Raw genomic sequence first — 27,833 nt, 5'->3', positions numbered from 1 at the left:
GAGATTCTGGCTCTGCAGGAGTCATGTCAGGGGACCTCTCGAGCCAATCTGCTTGGGTAGAGGAGTGATAATTATTCATGGGCTCCTGCCTCTTGCTCCTTCTCTTGCACAGCCCCACTCTGCTGACTCAGTGCCTTATTCAGTCTTCTCTCCCTCTCTCCACTGCTGTAGCTGGACCCTTTTGCCTTCACCGCCTCTGAGAGCTGCACATCCCAGCATGGCTAAAACAGCAATGGGTAAGAAAACGCCTCTCTTTTCCTTCAGCCAGTACTACAGCCACTATCTCCTAGGTCTGCTACCTGCACTGGGTGTTCTTCTCGCTGTCCCAAAAGTTTAGGAAAAAAAAAAAAAAAAAAATCAAGAGAACACTGAACATATTTTTAATTTCATTGATCAGGGGAAAAAAGGGAGGCTGGGTGGGACCTGGGGCTGTTTTAGTATCCTAACCAGAGATCGGGATTAATTGTATACCGATGGGTGAGGTCGGCACACGAACACAGCACAATTTTGAAACAGTTTTCATTATTTTAAAGATGAAAAGATATTTTTACATATATATATATATATATGCACATATAGATATTTGATATATATTATGTATATGTATGTATATATGTGTATATTTATATATATGTGTGTATATATATGTATGTATATATATGTGTGTATATATGTGTATATATATATACACATACATATATATATATACACATATACATATATATATATATATATATATATATATAAGAAAGAAAGAAAATAAAACCAAAAACGAACGGTAAAGTTATCCCTGTGCCTCCACCCGTCCCCGCCGGCCGGAGTCAGCGCTCCTCTGCCTCTGAAACCGCGTGGGGAGAAGAAAAGAGGAACCGAGCAGAGGCACCGGCGCCCGGAGGGGCTGGGCGCGGGTCGGGGCTGCGGGCCGCCGGGGTCCCGCGGTGCCGGGAGGGGGGGCTGCGGCGGGGCGGACCCCGCCGGGCGCGCACTGCGGCCGGCCGCGCCCAGCCCAGCCCAGCGCGGCGCGGGGCTGCGGGAGGGGGCGAGAAGGAGCCGCCGCTCGGCGCTGCCCCGGCGCTGCCCGCACCTGCAGTCTGCCGGGGGGGGCAGGGGGACCGGCCGAAGTAGGTCACTGCATCACGGAGAGCTGGTGTGCGCTAGCAGTGCCCGCCCCACTCGCTCTCTCCCGGGGGGCAGCTGCCGGGGCTGTTGTTACCTCGCTTTTTCCAGGGGCAGGGGGAGCATCCCCCCCTCTCCCGCAGGAGCCGCGCCCTGCCGCCGCGGCGCGCCGCCCCCGCCGCCCCCAGCCCGCCCCGCCGGGCCCGGAGCGAGCTGGCGGGGCGCGGCTCCTCCGCCCGACCCCGGCCCCGGCCCCGGCCCCGGCCCCGGGGGGCTCCCGGCTCTTGGGGAGCCCGTTCCCATCGGGTCGCGGTCGGTCCTGCCGGTCCTGGCAGGAGCGAAGGGCGGTAGCCCGGCACCGGCCCCTTTGTTCGAGGGAGGCTGCTGGGTAGGGTGGGCAAAAAAAATCCCAGAGAGGGTGTGGAAGAAGGAGAGGGAGAGCAGACGTGGGGTCGGGCTGCTGAAAGCGTCCAGACCCTAACGCTCCTTAGGGTTGGTTTTTGTTCTTTTGGGGGCTTTGTTGTGGTTTTTTTGGGTTTTTGGTATGTTTTTAAGAGGAATGAGGCTGGACCTGCGTTTGACGCATTCAAATTCAAGTTTTCACAATCATTAATGTCGTGCACACGCAAATCCCACAAAATAAGGACGAAGGGCTCCCAACACAATTAGTGTCCTCCCCAAGAAGCAAATCCTGTTCAAATTTTCATTTGTGCAGATTCTTGTTCTCACTCATCATCGCATTGCACGAAGTTACACCAAACCCTCCTGGTGCCGGCTGAAACCGATGCATTACACCAAAGCATTTATCTGAATGCTGATGTTCCGCTCCCAAGGAACAATTGGTGTGGATTGAAAGCATTCTAACCCGGCTGTGGCACCCTTGGAAACCAGGCATGAGACAGCTGTAGATGCAAACAGAGGGAAGTGAGGGCTGTGGGAGCCCGGCCAGCCCTGCAGTGCCGAGCACGCCGTCCCCTCCCCACTGCAGCAATCCGGTAATCACTATTGATAATTTGTAGTCGGTCTGGGATTTAGCGCTGCAGAAGGCCTGTCAGGAATTCTGTCACGAGGGAAGGAAGGGCTCCTCAGCCTGGTGTTAATGATCTCGCAGCACACAAATATAAAGATTTCTGCGGCAGGAGTGATGCCAGGAATCATTAGGTTTACCCAGAGACTCAGGGACTGCGTGGCGCCAGTTTGTCTGTTAATCCCTGGTTAACGAGCCACCTATCTATACCAGAAATAAAAAGCCGTGCAGCCACCTAGCTCCAGTTTTCAAAAGTGCTAATTACAACAACATTCAATTAGGAAATTAAATTTACTTTATTAAAATCGTATTCCATCTTTAAACTCACAAAGCTTAAAGGAGTCTCCTTACCATTTCTTTAAACTATATTCTTCCTTGTTATAGTTATAAATAGACAAAACTTGTATCTAGACAGCCTATTAGAATAAATCACTTTATTTCAAGAGTTACAACAAAGCAACAAATTTTATTTTTGTGTGGAAAAATTGATGCATTCTCAGTAAAGCACATTTCCAGTTAGGGGTAAATGAGCTACATTTATTCTGTATTCAAACTTTACCCAGTAGAACACTGAAAGAACTACGGAGTGCCTGATTTTTTTTCCCTGTTAAGCAGCAGATTTTGCAAAGTGGCAATAAAGGCTAGGTCCTGCTGCCACTGGAGCCAGCAAAACATTTCTAATCATCTTAACCCAGCCCACTATTATATTTCTGGCCCTGATCCAGTAAGGCACTTACTCAGGTGTCTGAGCATGTGAATAGTCCTACTGGCTTTGGACAGAACTCTTCACATAACTCAGGTTAGGCAGATGCTAAATACCTTGAACAAGCCTGTGTTTATATTCTGCCACAGAAAGCAAAATTAAGCCTAATTTTCTATTAGGCTGTGTAAAATAGAAGGTTTTCAGGGAAAGCTCCTTCTACTTATGTAGGAATTTCAACAGCTGCGAGAACTTCTGGATATCATTACACTCTGAATGCCCACTAGATTCTTCTTTCTGTTTAGTTTACAGAGTATATGAATGATGCATGCCACACAAGCATCTTTGTTCGGTTTTTTTTTTCAAGTGTGTCCTTTTTTGAAATTCCATGTAACATGACTGTACAGAAATTCTGGGGGCTTTTAAACTTCATCCTCCTCCATCCTGACACCACCTTCCAAATGAAATATGTATTGGATAGAGAGGCTCCGTCATGCCTTAAGCTCCCAAGAAAACAGGACATGCATTATATAAATCAGGGCCTTTGCAGGTAGGGTCACTACAGACCAATCAGGCCAGGTATCTGGTTTGATAAACTTACTTAGTGTAAGGTACATAGATGGCAGTGTAAAGGAGGTCTGTGATGTCACTGTAACTAAAAAAAGTGTTTGAAACCATTATTTCTCTGTTTCATTGCGGCATTTTATTTAAAGAATATTTATTACTTGAGCACTCTCAGACAACCATCATAGAGAAAATCTCAGTCCTGATTATAGTTTTGGTTTATTTTGTAGGAAATTAACAGAAATACATGGGATATGTGTTAATAGTGTGTTACGGAAGTGTTTTAATGTCAACTCCTCTTGAGATAGTCAGGAACAGTGTAAGGTGATAAATAGGTAGGATTATGAGGATGCAGGGATTCAGTCCCATGCTTCCTCTCTCACATATCTGAGTAAGACTGATTGAACCATTGTAGAAGTGCTTCAGACTTGCTCTTCTACTTTGTCATTCACATTTTGGTTATAAGCTCAGACTTTGACACTTAGCTTGGTGGATGCAAGGCCACTGCTAAGTTTTTCTATTAACTGAGTACTACATTATTGTTTTATCTAGTATGTAATATTCATATGAATTCATAAATAAGTGGATGGTTGTTGGGTCTAACTGGTTTCATTATTTTAATAAGTAGCCTTTTTTTACTGCAAAGGGGTAAGAATTCTGCCTCTGATCTGCCACTAAACAATTGCTTGATTGTCAGCAATTGCACATGAGTAGTCATCTGAATATCAGTGGCAATGGCAAGCTTCAAATTAAACAACATATGGCTAAGTACCAGGCTGAATTTGGGCTGAACATACTTCTTTCCATTCTAACGTATTATTCAGTTTTTAGCAGAAGGTTTTAACCTTCCCTTTTTACAAATAGATGAACACACGTCAGCTCTGAATTATTTCCAACTGTCAGAAAACTACATGTCTAAAAAAAAATAAGAAAAAAACAAATAAGAAATTACTTTATGAGAAGAATGGACATAGGCAAGAATCAGAGAGTTTATTGTATCATAATGTTGGAGGAAAAGCGATTTGACTGAGATACCACTACCGCAAATTCTTTTAAGAGCTAGGAGAAGAAATTACAGAATATGCTGAGATGGAGGAGACCCATCAGAGTCACTGAGTCCAGCCCCTGGCCCTGCACAGGCCCATCCCCAAGAGTCACACCAGTGCCTGAGAGCATTGTCCGAACACTTCTTGAACTCTTGTCAGGCTGTTCCAGTGCCCAACCATCCTCTGGGTGAAAAAAAAACCTTTTCCAAATATCATTTTGATGTGATAAGGAAACTGAAGTGATAACATTTCAGTTACTTTATTTCTTTCTGAGAACTTTTATTACAGAGATAATATAAAAATGTAGGTAAGTAAAATTCACTAAAGTGCTGAGGTTAACACTTATTCATATTTTTTTCTTGGTTTTCAAAGACTAAATTACTCTTCCTGCTATTGAGAAAGCAGGAATCATTTTAAAAACAGTCCATATGGCTAAGGATTTCTATTGCCTCATAGCAGTTCTTTACTTACCCTGTGAGGTGTACAGACAGGAGGGATGGAACGTCATCTATTCCATTTTCTTATGGAAGATATCCCATAACACACTGAGGAAATAAAAATAAAATTCAACAGCTTGAACACTTCCAAAATGTTCTCTCACCTCCACCTCCATTACCATCATCTCTTTGTCCCAATATAAGCTCTAGTTAGACTAAAAACTTCCCTGTTTAATAATGTATTCCTGTAATTCATTCACACAGACTTAGTGAATTTGAATTTTCTTTAATTTATTATTTAAGACTAGCATTTTTTTAATATTTTTATTGTTATTTGTCCTACAATAGTACATTTCTCTAGATCACATTTTGCACACCTATTTTTTATTATATATATTGTGTAATCTAACATCATGGCTAGATTTATCTCAGGTGATATTTATACTAATTTTTTTAGAAAATAATTCTCCATTTTCAAATTAATAGCATTAATTTGAAAAAATAACCTCATTACAAAAGAGAGATGGGGCACTCAAATACAGCAGTATATTTAGATAGTGTTTTAGCCTTCAAAGACTACATAATATTGCCTAATTAATTCTCCTAATTGCTTGCAATGAGAAGTCAGAATTATTTTGTAGCCCAAAACACAGAAAGCAGAAGGTTCCCATGACAGATCAGTCTGAGCAATACTTGACCTGTGCAGTATTTTCATGTAGGTCTAATTTAACTACCTTCTAACAAACAAAAGAAACAAAGAGATGCTCAGCACTCCTGAAAAGTAACAGGCCTTAGCAGTCCTAAAGTAGGAATCCAAAAATGGTGTCACACTACATAATTGATATAGTTGGAAAATTGACTCAGTGAAAGCTTTGTTAAAGCTGTTGCAGCAAAAAAGCTGAACATAAGGGACTGAGGGTGGCATCTGGCCCCCGCTGGTCAGTGGGCAGCACCACCATTGGAAGTGAATCCTCCAGCAAGGCTTCTCACGGGCAGGAGAGAGGGAGTGTGAATTTACCTTTCAGCTCAGGCTATCAGGCTTCAAACCCCTTTATCCTGGCATTCTCACTAAGAGAATCCCCAAGAGGACGAGAAAATGGCACATCATGAAGCAACAGTGCTTGCTTACCTCTGCAGTAACTACCTTCAAAAAATCCACAGTCAGTTCTCCTTGCAAGTCACCTTTATGAACAAAAACTGTTGCCACCCTAATGATGGCTTTGTAGAGAACATGTCTTCTTCAGCATTTATCTATAGAATGGGTGATAGATGAACCAGCTTTGGAAATGAGTCTTGCCTCACTGGAGCACATGGAGTACAGCCATTGGCTTCGGCACAAGCAGTTGGTCTTTAGCCTATGGGGACACAGGAGCTGGCAGCTGATTTGGAGGAATGGCTGCTATTCAAAATTCTTTCTAGGCTACACACAACCCTTACACTATTCTGTGGATGCAGTCTGAGGTGTTGGTTTTTATTCAGTTTAAAAGTACTGGTGATCCCACTTGGAGGGACTGGGTCCCCCCAGGGAATGTCTGCCAGCAAATCTGCCTGGGACAGGTATCTCAATCCTGCAAGATCCTGGGAACCCATGACTGCAGTGCAGACAGAATCTATTCCTATAGTTGCTCAGCACTTTTAAAAGATGGACAAAAATTTCCTTGGAGACCTCAATCCATGTGGACCTGCATCTTGGGTTAAAAAAGCATAAAATAGACTGATGCAGAAATGCTGGCTTCTGGGAACTAAATACTTATGACATTATGTGTCTGACAAATACCAGCATACAAAGCTGATCTGAAATGATTTCATTTTCTCTTCCACTTCTGTTTTTCTTTTCCCTGTCTGCTAATACATAATTTAACCAATGAAGTGAATTTAAGCTATTTCTGCCAGGATGTGCAGTTAAACTGGTGCACAGCATCTGCACAAAACATTAGGCTTTGCTGAATATATTCAGAAACATTATTTTTCTAAGTTATAGCTTCAAATCCAAGCAATTCATAAATAAATTATGATTTATGCATTCATTCTAATACAAAGAACCTATCACTTTTGTAGCAGTTATTGTGTGGGGAAGTGATCCTTCACAGACACAATCACAAAACAGGATTGTTAGGAGTTTTTCACCAATTTTTCCCCAAGCAGATTGTTTAGTTTAGAGAGGTGAGTGAGGATAGGGTTAGTAAAGCACCTGTGGTGACATACAGGCATGGCTGTACCTCCACAGCACACAGGGAGAGGTCAGCACCTCTGGCTATGGTCAAGGTCCGTCCAGAGTGAGCGTATCATAATTCCGTGACCCAGAGGAAAATGCAGAGAGGAATGGTGAGACTTCACCTTGGACACTTCACACACAGCCTTAGAGGAGCACTAGTTTGGTCTCTCCCATTGTGGTGGGTGGAGAAAAAGATGTGGCAGTGGATGCACTCCTGCCTCTGAGGCAAACAGCTGGTGGTTGGCCTCCAAGTGTGGTGCTGGGATGTGGGGACTCTTGTCCCTGTGTGTCCTCCCTCCTCACAGAATACCAGAGCCACTGAGCTGTGTCTTCTTTCCATTCTCCCACAGGAAGAACATCATGCTAGAGAGAGGACAAGAGGGCACACAGGAAGGAAGATGACCTGACCCTATGCCAAAATAGAAACAGTTGTGGAAGCAGAAAATAGAACCTGAGTTCCTTTGAATGACAGGATACTTTAGCTTAAATATGAGAGTTTGAGTGTTTTTGAGAGTTTGACACCAGCTCTGGCATTTCCCAGTCAAAGGAGTCACTGTAGGCAGTTGTTCCAATGGGCAGGAGTAAGATAGCCAGCAGTGTTCCTCCTCAGCTGCTTTTTAAAAGAAAACTGTGGCTTGCTCCTCTGTTTATGAAGAACCCTGTGCTACCTATGTGTGCCACATGCTTCCAAGAAACAGGCTACACAGATTTCCTCAGAGGATTGCCTGTGAGCTGGAAGAACACACAATTCCCAATGTTAGTGGCTTAAACATTTCAAGTGTGAGCTATCCTTGCTTGTCCAAAGTTTAGCACCCTACAATGCACACCAATTTAAAGAGCACAAATTGTGTTTTTCTGTATTCTCATGACCTCTCCTCATCTGTGTAGGAATTTCTAGGATCCTGATTTTTGATGTAGAAATCTGAGTTTTCTTAAGCATCATTTTAGGCACCTAGTTTCTTTATTGGATTTGTAGGTTAATCATTTTATGTCACATTAAAGTCAGAAAGACCTGACTTTCTACTCTTTAAGATGGGGATAATCTTGGGTACTTACCTCAGAGCTGGGATGTGAGGTTATGTTCCATACTGCCTGGAAATGTGTAACATGCTCTGATGTTATAGAAACTGCCAAAATCCACACTGATCAGTTTAAGAAGCAGAGAAACTTACCTGCTAAAGCTGTATTAGCATTCTTTGCTATTGAGGTACTTTTTTATAATCCTTAGGGGATTTCTTAGGTGAAGAAAAAATAATGATGTATGTATTTTGTGCTACCGAAGGCATAGAGTTCTACAAATTGAGAATTTACCCTAAGCTAAGGTACATTCAACCTGAAGGTAGATGAGGTATCTTTCAATGCTTAAGATTTTTACATTTAAATATACTCACTAGTCACTAAGCAGCTATAAATTTTTGATCTTGATGCTCTTTTTGATGCTTTCAAAATTGCTGAAAACACAGCTTGTCCTTTTGGACTAAGATTTCTGATGTATACATATTCAGATTCCTCCTCTGGTTTCCAGTAGGATGACTCTAGATGTCATTTCATTGGCAGAACTCCCTGAAGTGACTAATATCATCATGGTTATTATTTTCTTTTCTTTTTCAAAAGACTATGGCGACCATAGCCATGTCAAAGATGCACAAAAAAATAAGCAACATTGCTATAGGGAAGTGTAGCAAAAATTATCTTTTTTGGTTTACTAGTTTTTTTGTACTTCAAATCCTCCAGTTACCTGAATGAAGCTGTAAGAAATGTGGCATGTGCCTAGGAAATCTTAAAACAAATGGATGAATCAATATCCGTAATTTTTCAGAGACATTTTTGGAAGTGAAATTCACTTCTGTAACCCATTTTATTAGTTATTAACTATTTTGATATATTTGTTGCTTACTTTATTAATGTGAAAAGAAAGGGTAGTTGATGTTACTCAAGTCACATTTATATCACTTGAATATACCTTCTTTGTCTCCAGATGCTGGTGTTTATTGCATAGATGTAATACAAAAAGCTGTTTCTAAGCTGATACCTTTTCTATGTGCTCAGATATTTTTTGATGCTGTGGAGACTTCAGTTAGGGGGCTTTCAATATTATATGCTGTAGGTAGGAATGCAGCCCTGATTCCTGATTTTAAAACCTAAATCCTTAATATTTGTTAACAAACCACTTGTTCTCAAGGCAAATAACTTTTTGCTGGGAAATGATGTTTTCAGTCAAAATATCATCATTTTCCAAGTAAAATATCAATATCTTCTTAAGAAAAGTAATAGTAAGGTATTTATTTTAAGCTTCATTGACAAACAAGTTACTCCATTTTGAAGTGCATTCACTTTTTTTTGCAATGAAACAAGAAGGGAAATATCTTACTAAGAGAATCATACTGCATTTGATTAACAGTGTAAAGTATCTAATCTTTTTGTGAGAGGTCTGAAAAACAGGAACAAACATTACAGAGGTACTTTCAAGTCCTCTGCAATTACCAGTTTGCATGGTTTGCCAGTGCTGTTCTAGAGGTCTCATCTCTGCTGACATCCTGGTTTCTGCACAGAGAGGTGGACAGGTCTGTCAAGGGTAAAAATTGCAATAAGAACAAATACTTATCCCAAAAGGAAGCAAATCTTTTTACGGCAGTAAAAGGAAGACATTTAGATAAGCAAACAGGTAATCTACCACACAAAGGTTGCAAAATTATATTTAGCATACTTCTATGTAGTTATACAAATGGAATTTCCAGAATTAAAAAAGAATTAAGAAAAAGTATAGTGGAAGCAGACTATTATATTAGATGGACCCCAGTCTGTCCCTGAAGTGTGACCACTATTTTTATAGTCTTTTAATGTCATTTGCATTTAGGGGAAAGTCTGAGATAGCAGTTAGGAAAATTTCTTTTGAGATGACTCTCAATGTTCTTGTGAACAATCCACCATCCGAATCAGTTTCTCATCAACTCCATCCCCATGACCTGCTGATTTCCAGTCTCACCCACTTCCTTGGTACCCTTTCCCTGATTGTCTCAACCTCGTTTCATTATCCAGTCAGTCAAGTGTTACCCTCATTCTTGATCCAGTTTCAGTCATCCTATTCCCTGACTGACTTTATGTGCTTGGTTTTCCTTCTTTTTTATTTCTCTGCTCTTGGCAATTACTTTCATAACGCAGATGCAGCTCTCATCTCTTCATACAGCTGCTTCATTCTTGTAGTCCTTCACACTTCTGTGAGGCCAGAAGGGGAGGAATTGAGACCACAGGATAGTTGTTTCCTCTTTTTTTTCCAGTTTCCAGTTCTCCTCTGGTCCATAATATCTCTCAGCCCATGTGGAATCAAAATCCAGCACAAAGTGGCTTGAGAGAAACTGGCTGTAAAGCTTGGATTTGTATCTCTCAGACAAGACTGAATCCTGTATTTCACTGACTTATTCCAGGCCTGGACAGATTTTTCAAATGAAGAATGATTCCCTGGCACAAAGCACTTTCAGACAAGTGAAATAACCTCTTGCTTAGTTTACCCACAGGCTTGTATTTTTCCCCTAGTCATCTTCATGGAAATAGTAAAATGTTTTTAGATGAAAGCTTCTCCAAAATTCAGCAAGAAGCAGCCTTCCAGCCAACAAAACTGCAGACCAAACTGCAGTTTAGCAGTGTGATGTTCAGTGGAAGGACATATTTTCTAATGCAGTGGAAGAAACAAAGCAGCACAAGGTGGGAAATAGCAGTGCTTGACAGTGTTGAACATTTAAGTGGCTAAGATGTGTAAAGGCCAGGAACACCAGTCTTGGAGGAACTAGATACTAAACCAGTGGAAGTAATGAAGTAGACTCATGCTGATTTGCATCTGATGAACCTATTTTTCCCCCTTTACATCTCCCAAAGCATCAACTTAGGAGGAAACATCCCCTTTAAAATTTTTAAAAATCATGTAAGAGCCAGCTACACTAAGAAACCAAAAGAATTTTATTATTCAGATTTATTTTTTTTTTAAATAACTTGATCATGTAATGAAAAAGACACAATAAGCTGTTATAAATTGACAATTGAGGACATCTAACTCCTGCTACTTTTAGAACATATTAAAAATTCGATGGACAATCCAGTTCTGGAAGTTTGATAAGTCTATTATAATAGACAGGCTGAACAACAAAGAAGTTCTGATTTGCCATTAATGACAGATTGTTGATGCTGGTGCACAGTGCCCTGAAAATCTCGCTATTGCAGGATCATTTTTTTTTATTCTGAATGAGACAAACACCCTTGCACCAACAATCAGTGGAGCATCTCTGCAGGGATCAGCTCCTCGTGTGGTTAATTTAGTAGCAGAGCACTGTCTCTGAATTCATCAAGATTTTCTTCTAAGTGGAGGCTGATATTGAACGAAAAATAGAGAGACACAGACAGATAGCCGCAGGGAGAGAGATAGACTGACAGAGCAAATGTACTCTAGAAATTTTCAGTAATGTTTCAGGATGGGAAAAATGGCACTAAATTGAAAAACAGTAAAAAACAGGGAAGGAGAAGGGAAAAATTAAAAAAAAAGAGGTGGGTCATGAAAAACTTAATTGGGAGCAGTCACATTCCCAAAAGTCCATAAAAAATGTTATAGCATACTATATGCATTAATTTTACGTCTTCAAAAATCAAAGTGCTTCTACTATGCAAATCTGAGCAAAGCTACTTTAAACAGAGGTGCAAACTTCACTGCAAGCAGTGGCTCTCGTTCTAGTTCTATTGTAGCATCAATTGTAATAAAAGTATCCCACCAGCAAATGTTCTCTCTCAGCCAATTTAATCAATTCTGAATAATAAGCTAATTTGTTTGCACCATCAGTATGGTTTCCAAAAAGAGCCATCATTCTTTATCTATCTTTTTTTTTTTCTTGTTAATTTTATACATCTTCTGGTTAGTATACTCATTTATAATCTATGCCCAACCATGATAGAGGTTATATGCTGTTGAGAGGAATAATTTTTTTTATTATGGAAGAAGTCAAATATTTGCATATGTGCATAAAGTCATGGCAGGATAGTAGAAATATAAATCTAGTAATTCATAGTAATGACTGCATAGAATTTTTAGGTAAAGATCACATAGAAAACTCTGAAAGCCACAGAGTGACAGATGTATGTCAAATGGAAGGATTTGGTTCTGTCATTTCATGAATTTGAGCACCTAATACAGTGTCCCTTAAGCCTCCTATTTTCCCAATTATCCCTCACTTTCCCCTGGTTCTCCATGTCACTCTTAAACTGGGGGATCCAAGACTGTGGTGGTACCTCCGATGCAGCTCCACCAAACACCTTCAATCAATGTTGAACCCAACCCCTCCTGCTGATTCAAGCACACCTCTGCTTCTTTTCTCTGTCTTCCAAACTTGGACATTTAAAAGAAAGATTGAAGAAATAGAAAAAAAAATTAAAAAAGCAAATAAAAAACAAACCAAAACTCTCCCTTGTGAGACTTTTGGAGCCAACCTACACATGCTGAATTTATCTCTGCAGTTATTTTTTTAAAAAGTCACTTCCCCAGTATCCATTCCTATTTTGGTTCTTACACTTCATCCTTAAGCATTGACAGTTATGGTTTTAGGAACCTATCATCCAAAACCTCACTTGGGTATTTGTACTTTTTTGGACTGTGGAGAAGACTAACAGAAAATTATCCTGTCCCTTTCAGTGTTGTAAAAATGGATTTCCACACTAGCCCCAGTTTCTAGATTTGGTGACCTGCCAAAAGATACTTCTCCTAGTCATCCTGCTGCCCACTTGTTAGCAGAAAACACCAAGTGAAAAGATGAGTTTTACAGAATCTGCTTTGTATCAACATGGTTGGTGAGGGAGCTGCTGTTATTTTTGCTTACTCTGTGCAGTGCTTTCAAAGTCCTTCAAAACTTGAATCAAAGGATTTCTCCAAAGATAAACATGCCTTTAATAGGCTTCCTTCATAGGGAGACTATTTTAAATTAGGGATGACATTTCTCTAAACCCAGAAATTTAGTCCTTTGTAATATCTCATATTTAAATACAGCCCCTTACACCCACATATAGCCCACTGAGTAGACTTAAAATTGTATCAAAACATTTACCTTTCAATAGTCTCTGTTATGAAAAAGGGGAATTAAGCCATACAACACAAAGCATCAGAATACCACAGTTTCCGTTATTACACCTCCTTGGGTCTAAAGCAAAATTTTCTGCAATTATGAATTATGTCAACAGGCAAAATCTAATATCAAAGAGTTTTAAATGGAAACTCAGAAGTTATTTACTAGGAACTTGTTTTGTTCTGGCATTCAAATTTAAAATACTACTGTTAATTAACACAATTATAACGTCTGTTCCATTGTATTATTGGATTGGAATTCTTCCTTTGTAAGTAATCTACTTACATATGTCATCTGCAATTGTGTGCAGCAAGCAAACTTTATAAAGAAAATGCCTTTATTCAAACTGATGAGATATTCTTATTTTAAAATATCCCACAAAATTAAAATTCCATTCAAAACCCAGAAGTAAATTGGATTTTCCAGACTGTCTCCTTTCATTGTCTTTTGCATTTTGACATTTAGTCGGTAGTCATGGCAGCCAGTAAGAATGATTGTGTAGCATAAAGATGCAGTTAACACATATTTGGCTTTGGGTTAAGTACATTTAATACATGGGAATTGCTCAAAATCAACCAATAAACTTACACAAATAAATCTTTATATACCTATACTTGCACACACACATATATATAGATTTTTATTTATAGATATGTATATAAACTAATTAATGATTCTATGTGTTTGGTTTTCAGGCCCTATAAAATGTGTTTTCTAGTCTGTATGGAATGATTAGTTTTGAAGGATACTATCTACAGCCCTCACAGCAGCATATTTTCTCTTAAATGGATTTTTCTAATATTTGTGGTGTGAAAATAACAGCAATAGATTTTGCACTCAGTGCAATGACTCAACAAGCAAGGAATGCATTTAATTACTAGAAAGCAAAGACTGAGAATCCGACCCTATGAGAAATTGTAATTGCATTTATATCATATCGTACAAACACAAATGTCTACTTAGCTGATTGCCCTGCTTCTTTTTTTTTTTTTCTTTTTGTCTAGAGATAAAAAAGAAAAAAGAAAGGCACCTTGCAATTTACTTGGCTTATTGTTCTGAGCCTCAAGACAGAACTAAATAGTATTTTGGCATTCACTAGTTCAAAGCAAAATTTTGAAAATACTGGAAGACATTAAAGGTATCTGCATTTTGGAACGGCACAGATAAATGAAGGTTGTGTTTAAAAAATCCCTATGAGTTATAAAAATGTCATATTTTATGTCAGAGCTACAGTTCTGTTAAAACCATGTCCATGTCTGAGCCAGAAAAATGGCAAGAACCATCCTGTCTGTTACTGGAAACTGTACATGTAGCAATCTATCTCCATTCCCTTGGTTGAGGTACTCCACAACAGCTGAATGATGAAAACAGAAGTCGTTGCATTCCTTACCCATTCTTTTTTAATTGCTTGCTTTTCCTGAACCATTTTGGGCCATTCCTTTCCTCTTGCTGCTAATGACTTGCTTTCAAAACTTGTGGGTAGTTCTGCTAAAATCTGCTTTCTGGAGAAGCTCAGTATGAACAATTTGACTGTAATCTCAGCACAGAGGTGAGGGGAGGGATTTCATCATGTAATGCCAGTCCAGAAAGGATCTGCTGTGTCCAGGTGAAAAGGAACAGTAGCAGAACTCCTGTTTCCATCACGAAGACTGGCAATATGCAAGGTTATGTCATTAGTCTCCAAGCATGATAAAAACCAGATGGCTTGGAATAAGATGACGCACAGTGTTGAGTGTCAGTGGGTGATGCATGGCCAGGTGATGCACGACCAGGAAGTGTTTGTTGAGCCAACATGAAGGGGTAAGGGTGATGCAAATTGAAGTCAGTGGAAGCCTCTGAAGACATCACCAGGAAAAGCTAGTGTCCCTGTTCCAAACACACATGGATGACAGAGAGATTCAGATAAATAAAAGTAATACTGGCAGCCAGCTCTCTCACACCCTGCTCTAGTAACCCAGTCTTACTGTGCTGGAACAGAACCCATAGTGTGATTCATACCTTGGGAAGATGCTGTTTGATCATAGTAGGCTGCATGATTAAACCGTTGCCATTCTATTTCATCATACTTGATTTGCATCCTCCCCCAAGGGGCTGTTTCACCAGCCAGCACCTGTATTGCCTGCAGCACTTGCAAAGAGGTGTCACTTATACGGAATTCAGGAGAGCTCTGTTCCCCAAGAAGCTTTCCTACAGAACAGGTCTGTCACCCAAGGCTGGGGTTTTTTTTTTCATGTCTGGGTGATTTTTTTCCCCCAGCATCCCTTGCCTCTCTTTCTCACAGCATAAGCTCTTTGGCATAGGGTGTTTGCATCTGACACATTTTTACAGAAAGTAGCGCAGATCTCAGCTGGGCCCCCGCATACTCCCACAAAGCGATAATGAGATGACCTTTAGAGCATACTGGGAGGTAGCAGCCATCCCTGCTGATCCTGGGTATTCTGCTGGGTTCTCTGCTTGAAGCACCAGAGGAGATTGGAGTGCTCAACACAAGGACTTGAAATTTCACTTCCCACCACTGCTCGGTTCAGCACCAAGCTGCAGACATGCTGCTGCTGTGGTGGCTGAAGCCTGCATGCTGCTGAAGGAAAGTGGGCTGCTTGCAGGCTTGGCAGCTTCCAATCTGTAACTCAGTTCTCCCCACCCCACACTTAGAAAGACACTGAAGAAGTTCCAGCTTCTTTGCACGTCCTTCCCTGGTGCCACCAGCCAGGCCCCAGAACCAAGCCAAGCACCACAGGAAACAGCTCAGGGAGCTCCTGAGCATTACACGTCTACTTCTGAGGGAAGGATCAGCAATCTGGGGTTGTCCTATTGCAGGGAAGTCCTGAAGCAAACTCCACTATGCTGATGTTATGGAAGGCAAGTTATGGAAGTTATGATGTTATGGAAGCCCCTGTCTCAGTAATGCTGAGACAAAATAACCTGCATACAGCAAGGCTGGGGTGGTTGTGTTGAGAAGAGTCTTTGAAAATCCTTCTGCTTCCCTGGCCTTCAGACATGTACATCAGGACACTGCTTCTTAGCCTGCATGGAGATGGACATCATGCATGGAGGGATCCAGGAGGGATCTGGACAGAGATCTCCTTACCAGGAGGGATCTTCAAAGCTATGTTAATGGAAACTTTGGAGTGAAATATCTGGCTTTTTAAGCCATTTTATATGTAACCTGTCTCAGAAGTGTAAAAGAGATTAATGTCTTTGTGTCCTGGTGAAAGGGTATGCCATAGCCCTTCAGGCATACAACGCAAAGGAAATACATTACACACCATGAGCGCTAAATCATGGTAGGCAGATCCACCCATTCAAAAATTTCAGAGCTCAAGGTTTAGTTTCTTAAATCATTCATGTAAGACTCTAAGTGATAAATCAGGAGACAGCGATTTTTCTTGAGAACAGTAAAGTTAGTGATGGAATCAAACCCAGAGCAATACATGGAGAATCCTTACTACTACTCTAGCAAGAGTCCTCAGCTAAAAGTGAAACAGAGTTTTCTTTAAGTCATGACAGAGCCAAGCTTTGCTACAATGCCAGTCAAAAGAAACTGCCCCAGGTGCAGGAATGGAACAAAACCAGCAACAGTTCTTGAGCAGGTACAGTGAGCCAAATAAGGAAGGTTAGTTCCTCCTGGTCTTGCTGCTTTCCTCCTGGTCCTTGCTGAAAGCCTATTCACTTTTTCCATCCAGTCCACATTCAGGAAAATCACTTTGGTTCAAATCATCCCATAGCTGAATTTCCACAGTCTTTTTTTGCTTCCAGTTAATACAGGAGACAGGAGCAGATAGCAGAATGGTTCCTGGCTGGGGCTGCCTTAAAAATTTTCAAATTTTGATGTTTGCATGACTTTCACACTTACATGATAATCAGAAACTATCTGTGTCTCTGGTGGCCTCTTATGAAGGTAGGTGTAAGGTCAGCATCTTAAACATCAATATCCTGCCAAATCATCTGAATAACAGGGTTTGAACTTCTGACTGCACACAAATTAAGCAGTTATGTTCAGTAAATCAGCAGGAAATAAAGCTATCTTAAGACTTCTGTAGCCTTTAAGTTCATTCTTCACTCTTCATCCTCCCCATTGTTTTCAAAGTCTGTTTTAGTAACTTACATGCTTTCCTACACAGAAAGCTCTATGGGAAGAAAACTGGGGGCAGGCAGATGGGATGTAGAGGCACAGAGGGAAATATGGTGAAGGGATGCCTTATAAAGGCAGAGTAGACTTTAAAGAAAGCTGTGTTTTTCCCTTGTGGAAAAAAAAAATCTGTAATTTTTGTTTTCACCTTGGTTGAAGTTCTCTTAAGTTCAAACAAATTTCAAAAGGGCCACAGTCCTCTATGTTAGTACTGGCTCCGCTGCCTTCCCCTCAGTACCAGAGGGCTTTTGGAACCAAACTGCCAAGGGCTTCTTCATGCCAGCATGATGTACGAGCTCTGCAAAGGTGTGGCTCAGAAGCAAGTGCAGCATCTGGCTCTGCCACTGCTATGGACCACATTCTGCAGAACTGAAGAAGGAGGAACTAGCCCACAGCTTTCTTGTCTTGTCTTCCCATCTTTCCACCAGCATGCAGTGTGGTGAGGCTGTGGGGCCCCGAGTGCACCAACAGGCTCTGAACAGGCAAATGTCTGCTGTATTCCTTCCACATTAGAAGGAAATGTGTGTGTTTTCATTTCAGTGACTAGAAAGCACAATGTGACTACAACAAAGCATCTGCAACACCGTTTGTTTTGAGTAATCATGACAAAGTTGTTGTTTTTTTAAATTCAAAAAACCCCTTACATCAAAATCTCATTTTGGAAATGGGTTTGCATTAGCTCGACAAAGGAGTCCCATTAACTCATGTCACAGATGACTGTAATAGTCAGGGTTCAGTAATTTAGTTTTCTCATTGCTTCAACAGTGAAAAATACATACATTGAAATAATACAAAATAGTAACTTTACATTTTAACATTCTGACATCATAAAGTGAAGACATTTGACTCTAACCATGCACAGTAAGTAAAACCCACAGACATGGTACCTGAAGTAATCCAAAAATCCATAGTCATGACCAGTGATAGATTAGGTTGCAAAATTAGGAGCAATTTTTAGTGAGATTTGTGCCACTCTCCAATCTGCATGTTTGCATTCATTTGCATCCCTGCACTAGAGGTTCAAGAAAACCATGACTAGATACTCTTTCCATAAGCAAACAGCTTCTTTTGCGTTGCATGGGATGGGTTTTCCAGCCAGATCCTCTGCTGTCACCTAAATTATGCTGTGGAAATGCTATGGCAGGCCTTGCCCTAGAGGACAGGGTTCATTGGTACAATCTGACACAGTCTTAATAAGAAGCTGAAAGTCAGATCTCTTGCTTGCATTAGGTTGGGGTTTTTGTGTATTTTGAAGAACTGATGCTACGGTGATCCCTGATTTCACGGCCGCTCTGTGCTTTTATAGATGACACTAATGCTTGATTCCCTCCCAAACCTTTTTAAAGACTTTTATTAAAAGGATCTCATGCTAGAGAGAATAAAATTGGTATTTCTGCCAAAACCCAGGAACATTCATGAGGGTTACAGAAATTAATGCCTAAAACTATTTTTTCAGATTTGCAGTTGCCACAAAGGCAGATTAGAGCTGTCCCAAGTTCTTCCTTTCTCATGTTCCAGGCATATTGTAGGAAATTCTAGAGTCATGGTTGACAGAGGAAACTCACTGGTTAATTCAATTTTTCCTTGTTTTCTGATTCTTGTTACTTTTTCATACTACCTGCTTATTCTATTGCCTAGATATAGAAATACCAAAAAAATCAGGGACAGGGGACATAACCAAAACTCTATTCTCATCTCTATCTTAAATTGCATTGCAGCATATTAAGAGTACAATTTTAAAGACTTGGTCCCCAAAGAATGGCCCCAGGTGAGTGGGAGTCTTGTGCCACCTTTCCTTGTAGTGAAGCAGGTGAGCACTGTAGGGCATTAAAGAGTCCCTAAACTGTAAAGTAACTTTAATTTTGTTGGGGAAACTGGAAAAGCACACATATACCTAAGGTTGTGATACAGACTCAATTTAATACTCTGGTGAGCATTATTTTGCATTCAGAGAGTAACAAAATAAGCCCCTACTATGTGAACCACCAAAATGAGATGTCACTCATTGACATGAGCATACGGGATGGTTAAGATATATTTACTGCAGGGGCTTTTGCTTTCATTCTCTCCATCACTGGTGACTCCATAAGCCTATAAACATCCCTAGGCTTCCTGACAGTGAAGGAAGATTTAATGGTCCTAAAACAATTTAATTTGTTTAACTTAAGACATCTGAATGGGACCGTCGTTCCCTGGTAGTGCTAATCTCTCCCTTGACTAAAAGGTAAGCATTCCTGATTCCTCCAAAGTATCTCTTGTAAATAATATAAATAATGTAAATGGCCAGCATTAAATAAAGTGAGTCCCAGGCTGATAGATGTCAGATATGCCAAAAACTAAATGATACCTGGAATCCATACTACTCATGCCCCATCTTGAATTTTAATTCTCCAGTCCCATGTGCTTGTCCCAGTAGTAGCCCACCACTTTAGCAACACTCATCCTTTAACTTTCTCCAGATACCCCACCAGCTATGGGGAAACAACACAGTTGGGATTATATAACATCATCTTGCTTGGCAGAAAAGGATGCAGCACATTATTAAAATGGATTAGTAAAATAAAATTGTACATTTTTGGTCAACAGAGTGTGGCTGTTGGTGTTCCCAAAACTATATGACTTAAAGCATTGCCTTGACAAACCAAAAACTCTAGCACCCCAGAGGGAGCATTACCAAAATAATATTTGTAAAAAAACACATTGTCAATAACATCCATCAGAAATCCATATGAAGGATAGATCTTCTCTACCTGTGTTTCAAGTTTAATCTTACATCTTAATGCTTCAGTGTCTTCCAGAGGAGAAAACTAAGCAGGATTTCAGCTCAGTCTGAGAAAGGCAGCTGTCACACAGGTTTCTGGCAAGGGAGCACAGGGCTGAGCTATGTTATGGGTTGCACATTCTGACAAGAAATGTGCCAGTTTCCTTTTCCTTCCAGGTGCAGAACTTTAAGAACTAGTTGGCAAGTGGTACTTTACATATTACCCAAGTAATTACAGAAGTAATTACACAAGTAGCATTACAAATTAATATATGTAATGTATACATATTAATGTATGTGATTAATATATATACATACTAAGGTGTGTATAAAGTACATTTCTTATATGTGGACTTGATTCAGTAAGGCAAAAATAATCAACACATTTGCCTTCATCAGGTGCTAATTATAAGTAACATTTACACTTTTCTCTCTCCCTTCATGTGTTAAAAATAGTCTTGCTTATTAATAATGGTGTCTGCTGTGACACAGCAATCTGTCTGAGCTGTGCTTTGCCAAGGAACAAAATGTGACCCAAATTGCCTGTCAGTCAGGACAGATTTTTCATTTTAGAGTGTAAACCGTAAAAAATTCCTTATAGCTATTGGATAACAGAGGAGAGCAGACAGGAAGGGTTTAGAAGTGCTTTCCTTAACCTTCCTATTTCTCCCAGCAGTAAATAAGTGGTTGCTGACTTCTAATGGCAGCCATAGCACTCTGCCTTAGCAGCCTCATTTGTTGGGCAAGTGAGCTGCAGGACTGGCAATGAGCTACTTTTCTGTCATTAGCAGAGGAATATAGGATATATCTGAATAAGCATATTATTTGAGATCAAATAATCTCAAATGCTCAAATATATAGAGCATTTTCAAAGAGGATCATCAAGGCACCCCAGCTGACCATGCTTTCATTCACACAGCAGAGCAATCTGGGAGCACAAACAAGTTTATCTGATAGGTGTTGAAACTGGAAGTTGTGTATTAGCAGTATATCTAGTATGCCCCAGGCTCTAATGCTCATTCAGACCATGAGACCAGACTAGCGTAAAGAAAAGATCCCAAAAATTATACAACATGGGAAAGAAATCATTTGAATTGTTTTCCTCCAGAGGTCCAGTCCCACTGTCCTTCCCTTCTTGCTCATGCAGTTGTAGAACTGGAGCCCCTAAATGGCCCCTGAAGATCTTACCTGGACCAGCAAGTAGAGCCCACAGAGGAGTAGCATGGATGTTCAGTCCACAGAAGGAGTACTTTCACAGTTTATAAATACAGCTGTTGAAAATAAAACGAGAAGGTTGAGGGAAAGGTGAGGTTGGCTGAAAACAGTAATATTAAGGTACATTTGGGACTTCTTCAGAAAAAACAAATCATGCATTCCTGAGTTTCAAAGCCATCTGAGTTCATTCTTTTCTGAAGCTGTTAAAGATTTAGGGGTATTTGATAGTATTTCTAAGGCTTTCTCAGCAAATCTGAATATAAGGGGTTTATTCTCAAAAGGTAGATGAGGTTCTGGAATAATCACACAGTTCCAGAATTTGAGACCTATGAATATTAGTACAGCAAAACTATAAGAAATACTAATACTGAATTCTCTTCTGGTTTTAGCAAAAATCAGTGTTCTTAATGTATAAACATTTAGATCTTGATGCATATGACTAAAAAGATTCTGTTGCCATCTTTTGTCAACATTGTTCTTGCCTAGCAATTTCCCTATCAAAGCTTTTGTAGTATTACGATTACCATCATTTACTCTCCTTCATTTAACTTGCACAGTTAATGGAATGATATGTAGCCTACATGACTGCACAAGGAGGGATATCATTAGCAAGGCAGTGGAAACACATTTGGAAAATAAACTTCGTTGCAATCACTGCTTGTCCTCAAGGGTTTTGAAAAGCTCCACTTTGAGTCAGGTAATTTTTGTGCCTCTTTCAGGCTGCACGAGAGGTCCTGTGCAGATTGCACAAATGCTCTGCTCTTGGTTGTCTGGTCGGTGTGTGCTGCTCTCTTAACAGAAAATCTTCTCGAGATAACAGGCTCCCATTGCTAAAACACTAACCCTTGGGGTTTGGGAAAGGACAGTTACCTCCCTAACCTGTGTGACATGGGCCAGCCACTTTAATCAGACCACCAACTGGACTAACATTACTGCCTTCAGCTTTTTGAATGTGTTTTAAGGAAATGTTTAAGGAAAGGAGAGCTGAACAAAGCAGGGCTCCTGCTACTCAGAGCTGAGCCTGATCAAGGGGGACATGTCATCATGATGCTGATGGTGGATACCAGAGGAGGTGTGTGCCTCTTCTGGTCCTTTGACACCCTCAGCCCTTAAGTCTACTACAGGAAAACCAGTGTTTGCCACCATGGAAAGTTGTGTGGTTCCCAGGGCAGCAGAGGCCTCCAGAACTTCTGTCAGTATCAAGCCAAGTTCCAGCTATGGTTGAAGGAGTCTCTAGGGCAAGTGCAGACTAAAATCAATACCACAAAAAAAAAAAAAAAAAAAAAAAAAGAAAAACAAAAACTAAAAAAGTCATTCTTGTGAAGGATGGAAAGTCATCCTAATTCTGCCAGTGGCCAGAATGAACTAAGACAATGATTTTGCCAGCATGCTTTCAGTGAAGCTATTGCACAGAAGGAAAGAGAGCTGAGCATGTTCTTACCTTTCTCCTGCTGTGCTTTGCAGATGGCAAGCTGGGTAATAAGCACACCCTTCTCTAATCATTTCAAGTGCTGTCAGGAAGAAGAACACATGTCAAGCAAAGATAAAAAATATTAACAAAGGCTCCAAAAGGCAAAATTCCTAGGATGCTGTTTTATATGCCTTTTTCTACAAAGATATTTCAAGGTACATATTTTAGCTGTGATTCAGCAGATCTTGTACAAGATTCTGTTTGTATCATCAATGGCCATGTCTTTAACACAAAGCCCAGTGTCCATTTTCTCTATGTTTAGCAATGTTCCAGGGTTTGATGTGCACCCACTCCCCAACCTTGCTGCTGGGAATGACATAATTCCAGTGGTATGAGCAGCTGGCTGGGCAAGCCCTCCTCAGAGAAAAGCCTGGAAAAACACACCTGTGTGCTTGTTGGATGGAGGTCTAAGTGAACAGTTTATTATGTTTATCATTATTCATAATTCAAAATACATCAGATGGACATGATTTTTCTCTTCAGAAGATTTTTGAGTTACTCTTTGCAAGTTGGTACTTAGGTTTCAAACCAAAATCATGTCAAGACCAAGCTTCTGTGACAGCCTAAATTCACAGAAAGCAAAGTCTTCAGTACACTCTTAACTCAAATCCTGTCCTTTACCAATGGTTTCTGAAAAGCTATATCTCCTTTAAGTGAGTTATTAAAGGTACATGATTAGAGGCCCTTGTGCAGAGCTTAATTAAATTAACTAACTCTTTACTGGCAGCTGGAATTTTTTTCTTGAACCACAGATTATTCAAATACCACCATTCCAAGCAGCACCCAAAGGCTCTCAAGCCCTCATCAATGACAGGCTTCTTTCTCAGTAGGAAAAGCAAAATCAAAGCCACAAGAGCATCCATGAGAGAGGCTGATTGAGAATTTCATATGTATCCACAGTTTGAAGATCAAAGGACCATCTGATTTTCCTTTAGCAACAACAAGGGTTAATTTGGTCTGGTCTATTAAGTACAATACCTGGAGACACACATATTTTAAGCCACATTTTCACATGCTGGCAGCAAATGGGTATCTGCCTCTGTAGATACTGATAATAGCAGGCGTTTGTGTGTGCCAAGATGAATTTTGAAGCACCCTGCCTTAACATCCTTGCGTTGTGGAGAGTGGGCAGTGGGCAGGGTACTGCCCCAGGGCCCAGGAGAACCACCTCTAATCTGGGCTCTGTCATTGGCTTACCAAGGCACCAAGTACAAGATTTTTTCTTACTTACAAGCAGTTAGGAAGGGTGAGCACAGCAGACTGCATAATGATGATGTATTGGTATCAGCATTTTTAGATGAGTGCCTCCTCAGTTCATGACTGGGGCCTACAGGCATTATAAAGTCAGCAAAGATAGCACCACAAAGGTAAATTACAAGGGTATTAATTACATCAGCTAATATAGGCTAGCCCTGAGTGTGAAAGCCACATATTTTGGCCACTAAGTGAGGAAGGAAAAGCTTCATTTCAGGTAGTTAAGCATATTAAGGACATTATGCAAATGATTTGATAAATGTATCCTCATTTCTGGTTTTATTTTTAATTTCCTGGATGACATTTTCATTTGTAAAATAATGTCTTTAGCATCTGCCTATGGCAATATATGGCCAGCTTTTCATAGCTGTTCTCAACTGCATTTGGATATGTCAGAGAAATTGTAAGAGCTTTGTGTCTCTCCACCTGCCAGGGGAGAGTGGAGTCATGGCACTCTTCCAATGCTAAATGCATTTCCTGGTAGCCAGATTCACTTTCTGTAAACCAGAGAGGAGTGCCTGCATTATGCCCAAGGCTGAGGTCATGTAGAGGACCAGAAGCCATATCTGCAGTTCTGAGGATCTCATTTATGATTTGATAAAGGTTCAGTGTTGAGAAGAAATAAAATAAGTAAATAAATAAGTAAAGTAAATATTCTAGAGAAGTCTGCCAGGTGGGTGATGGAGTAGTCTTTCTGGTCCCCAGCCACTCATCTCAGCTAGAGATTCACTAAGGAGGAGCTGGGGAAGTGAAGTATGCTAACAAGATCTCTCCTTTCAGCTTACAAGGAAAAGATGAAGGAGCTGTCCATGCTCTCGCTGATCTGCTCCTGTTTTTACCCGGAACCTCGCAACATGAACATCTATAAATATGATGGTGAGTGATGCTTGCTGGAAATCATGCTTCAGGTCAGAAAATGTGCTAGTGCTGGGAAACCACTCACAACACCCCCTAGTCCATAGTTTTAGTTGGTGTATATTTTACTGACTTAACAATTGCTGGTTTAGGGTATTACTTTCTATGGAGTGTGCAGTACCCTGATGCTGGATATTGTTCCTAATAGGATCTAACTAAACTTTTAATGTTAGCCCTCTCATACTGAGCTGTTCTTTCCCTGCTCACTGTTTGAGAATTACAGCTTTCATAGCTGGCATAATTCCCTAGAAGATGAAGAAAAGATGAAAGCATGCTTAAAAAATTAATCAGCTTGGGCACTGCTTGCAGGGGGTGTTAAATGGCACAGAACCCCAATAAGCTTCCAGAATTGCTGTAAATTTTTATCTTTATGAGATTATGGTATAATTAAGCTGTTACAGATAAAATGGAATGTACTCCCGAGAACAGTTTTCTGCCCGTAATCTGCCATTGCATGTAAAACGCCCAAGGCAAAAATGCTAAATCACTTGTCCGTGCTTCTGATGCTACTCTGATATCAGTGCTGCTTCTCTCCTCCATACTGCTGGTGTATTGAAGGACTTACAATTTCCCACCTTATTGTGCAGACATGGAAGTGAAACAAATCAACAAACGTGCCTCAGGCCAGGCCTTTGAACTGATCCTAAAGCCGCCATCTCCAGTCTCAGAAGCACCAAGAACTTTAGCTTCTCCAAAGAAGAAAGAACTCTCTCTTGAGGAGATCCAGAAAAAGCTGGAGGCTGCAGAGGAGAGGAGAAAGGTATCTTTCCTTAAAATAAAATGCTAGCAATTAGACATGATTTAGTGTATAGAATAGCAGTCGAGTTTCCTGTCCATTTGTGTGTTTTCCATTGCCATCACTGACTCATGGTAGCCTGCACAGACAAAAATCATCAATATGTTTATAGAAATGAATGAGTTCATTCTCTTTCAGCAGCTTGCAATCAAGCCTCACTGGTTTCAATGCTGGGGAAGCATGCATCACAAAATAGACGCAGCTTCAGACAGGGGCCAAGTGGGTTCAAATGCGCTTGTTACTGTGTGAACATAACTGTCTCATTCAGGGTATCTGTAATAGTTGCTCAAAACCAGTGCAATTATTGTGTCTAAGAGACAGATCTGCAATTCAAGCAGATGCTCTGTGAGATACCAGATTTTGACTCCTTGTAGTGTCTGTGGAAATTATTCACAGGGTCTGCATAAGGCAGCTAAAATGTCTTATTTGTGCAATACAGAGAAACACTCTGAACAGAGTGAGTTTGGGATCATTCACACAGAATTAAATGACGACACTAGCATAGCACAGATGCTAAGAGGCATTTCTAGCAGTTTCAGTAGTGATGGAAACTGGCCTTCTAGGGTTTTCCACAGACTGTCTTCCCCTCTTTATGATCCTGCCCATAATGGTAAAGCTCTGTTTCATAATCACTAAATTTGCCACATACTATTTGGAAGAGTTGTTACACCTTTTTCACAAAGGCTGGCACAAAGGCAGCTGGAAATATCCATTAACTGCTTATTTGGCTTTCATCATGACTGATGTGTTGAAGAGACCTTCATTTTTTCTAAGTCAGTGCTAAATTGGGTTGCTTTTCTTTTTTACTTTTTACAAAGAGTAGAAGACAAACTCCAGATCAGATAAGCCAGAAGATGACACTCACCATAGCCAGCCTGAATTGCCAGTCTGGAAATCATCAGTGTTCTATGTACTCACAGCATTTACGCGGTGTTGCACCATTTCAGAAAAGTCCTGACTGGCTGCAATGACCACAGCAAAATCAAAATTGGTAATATATTGTCCTGGTTAATTCATGTTTCTTTTTTCTGACACACAAAAGGAGATCCGCAGAAGCTCTAGGATTTTAGGATTTTATGTGTCCTTCACCCAGGAGATCAATGTTATTTTGTGGCAAATCAGCTTGCACAGTTAAATAGGCATTAGAAACCCTTTATACCTACCCATGGAGTCCCTTGTAGAGGGTTTCTGAAAATGAAACAAGCTTATATGTCTCTTCAGCTTTTTATTTATCTATTTTTAAAATCTATTTATTTATTTATCTATTTATTTTAACCAATGTGATTTCTTGATAAAACTGCTGTTAGCAGAGCTTTTCCTGATGTCGTCAAAAACATATACAGAAGTTCAGGGACAGCATCTATATCACAGATAGCACATGGATCAGATTCAGGGAAAGCAATTCCATTCTCTTTCATTCCTGTCAGACCAGATCAGGGTCACTGCCAAGAACCTCAAGGGAATGATTACTCTGGTGAGTGGTTTGTTATGTGTCTGCTGAAGTCAGTAGATCTGGATTACTGACAGGTCTTTAAAACCTGGCACTCAGTTTGGATTTGCAGTGAAACCTGACTATTCCAGGCCTCACTAATTTGAGCAATTCATCTAGATGAGAACTGCAGTGTTGCTACTTTTGTCCTTTTTGCTGGCTTGATAACTAGCTAACAATGACTCTGTGGTTCTAGCACACACCCATTAGCACTATCACTTCTTTCAAACAAATATCTCTGCCAGAACATTCATTTCAGTAAGAGGACATGACTATATATCAAAGGAATTTCTGTTTGCACTAGCACCTGCTGAGAAGGGTGAGCTCTCACTCACCCAAGTTATGATATTCCCCAAAAACTCAGTCCATGAAGTTCCTCTGTGCTGAGTACAAATGCCCAAGATACAGACACAGAATGAAATGACAGCAATTTAAAAACTTGATAGTATTAGTATACTTGGTGGAAAATACAAATTGAACATTTCAGAGATCTTATTCCTTTGATTGCATTACTGTTCTTCCTAAAGAAAAACTCATAATGCAATAGATTGGTAATCAGTGATAGCAATACAGGCACCTGCCATTTCTTCCCCTTGACAT

The 27,833-nt window shown here is 40.4% G+C and overlaps 1 protein-coding gene and 2 long non-coding RNA genes across 3 annotated transcripts in view; 2 read left to right on the top strand and 1 right to left on the bottom strand.

The window, feature by feature from the left end:
- Nucleotides 1-27,833, top strand: part of STMN2 (stathmin 2) — a 39,149-nt gene continuing 11,316 nt past the window's right edge. Inside the window, exons 1-3 of the mRNA XM_086884189.1 lie at nucleotides 1-236; nucleotides 24,814-24,909; nucleotides 25,536-25,708. Of these exons, the coding sequence (XP_086740315.1) occupies nucleotides 218-236; nucleotides 24,814-24,909; nucleotides 25,536-25,708 (288 nt within the window). The 5' untranslated portion in view covers nucleotides 1-217. The remainder of the gene's footprint in view (nucleotides 237-24,813; nucleotides 24,910-25,535; nucleotides 25,709-27,833) is intronic.
- LOC147655411 (uncharacterized) lies at nucleotides 4,373-15,178 on the bottom strand. The gene is made up of 2 exons (XR_015285455.1): nucleotides 14,594-15,178; nucleotides 4,373-9,671 (listed from the first exon to the last, which is right to left on the bottom strand). It is a non-coding gene; the product is annotated as an uncharacterized LOC147655411 (long non-coding RNA).
- LOC147655410 (uncharacterized) lies at nucleotides 15,266-19,915 on the top strand. Its single transcript, XR_015285450.1, has 2 exons — nucleotides 15,266-15,401; nucleotides 15,856-19,915. It is a non-coding gene; the product is annotated as an uncharacterized LOC147655410 (long non-coding RNA).

This window comes from Cyanistes caeruleus, chromosome 1 (genome assembly GCF_971803275.1).
Source record: "Cyanistes caeruleus chromosome 1, bCyaCae1.hap1.1, whole genome shotgun sequence".
Classification (NCBI taxonomy): domain Eukaryota; kingdom Metazoa; phylum Chordata; class Aves; order Passeriformes; family Paridae; genus Cyanistes; species Cyanistes caeruleus.
This window is presented reverse-complemented; position numbering and strand designations above follow the sequence as displayed.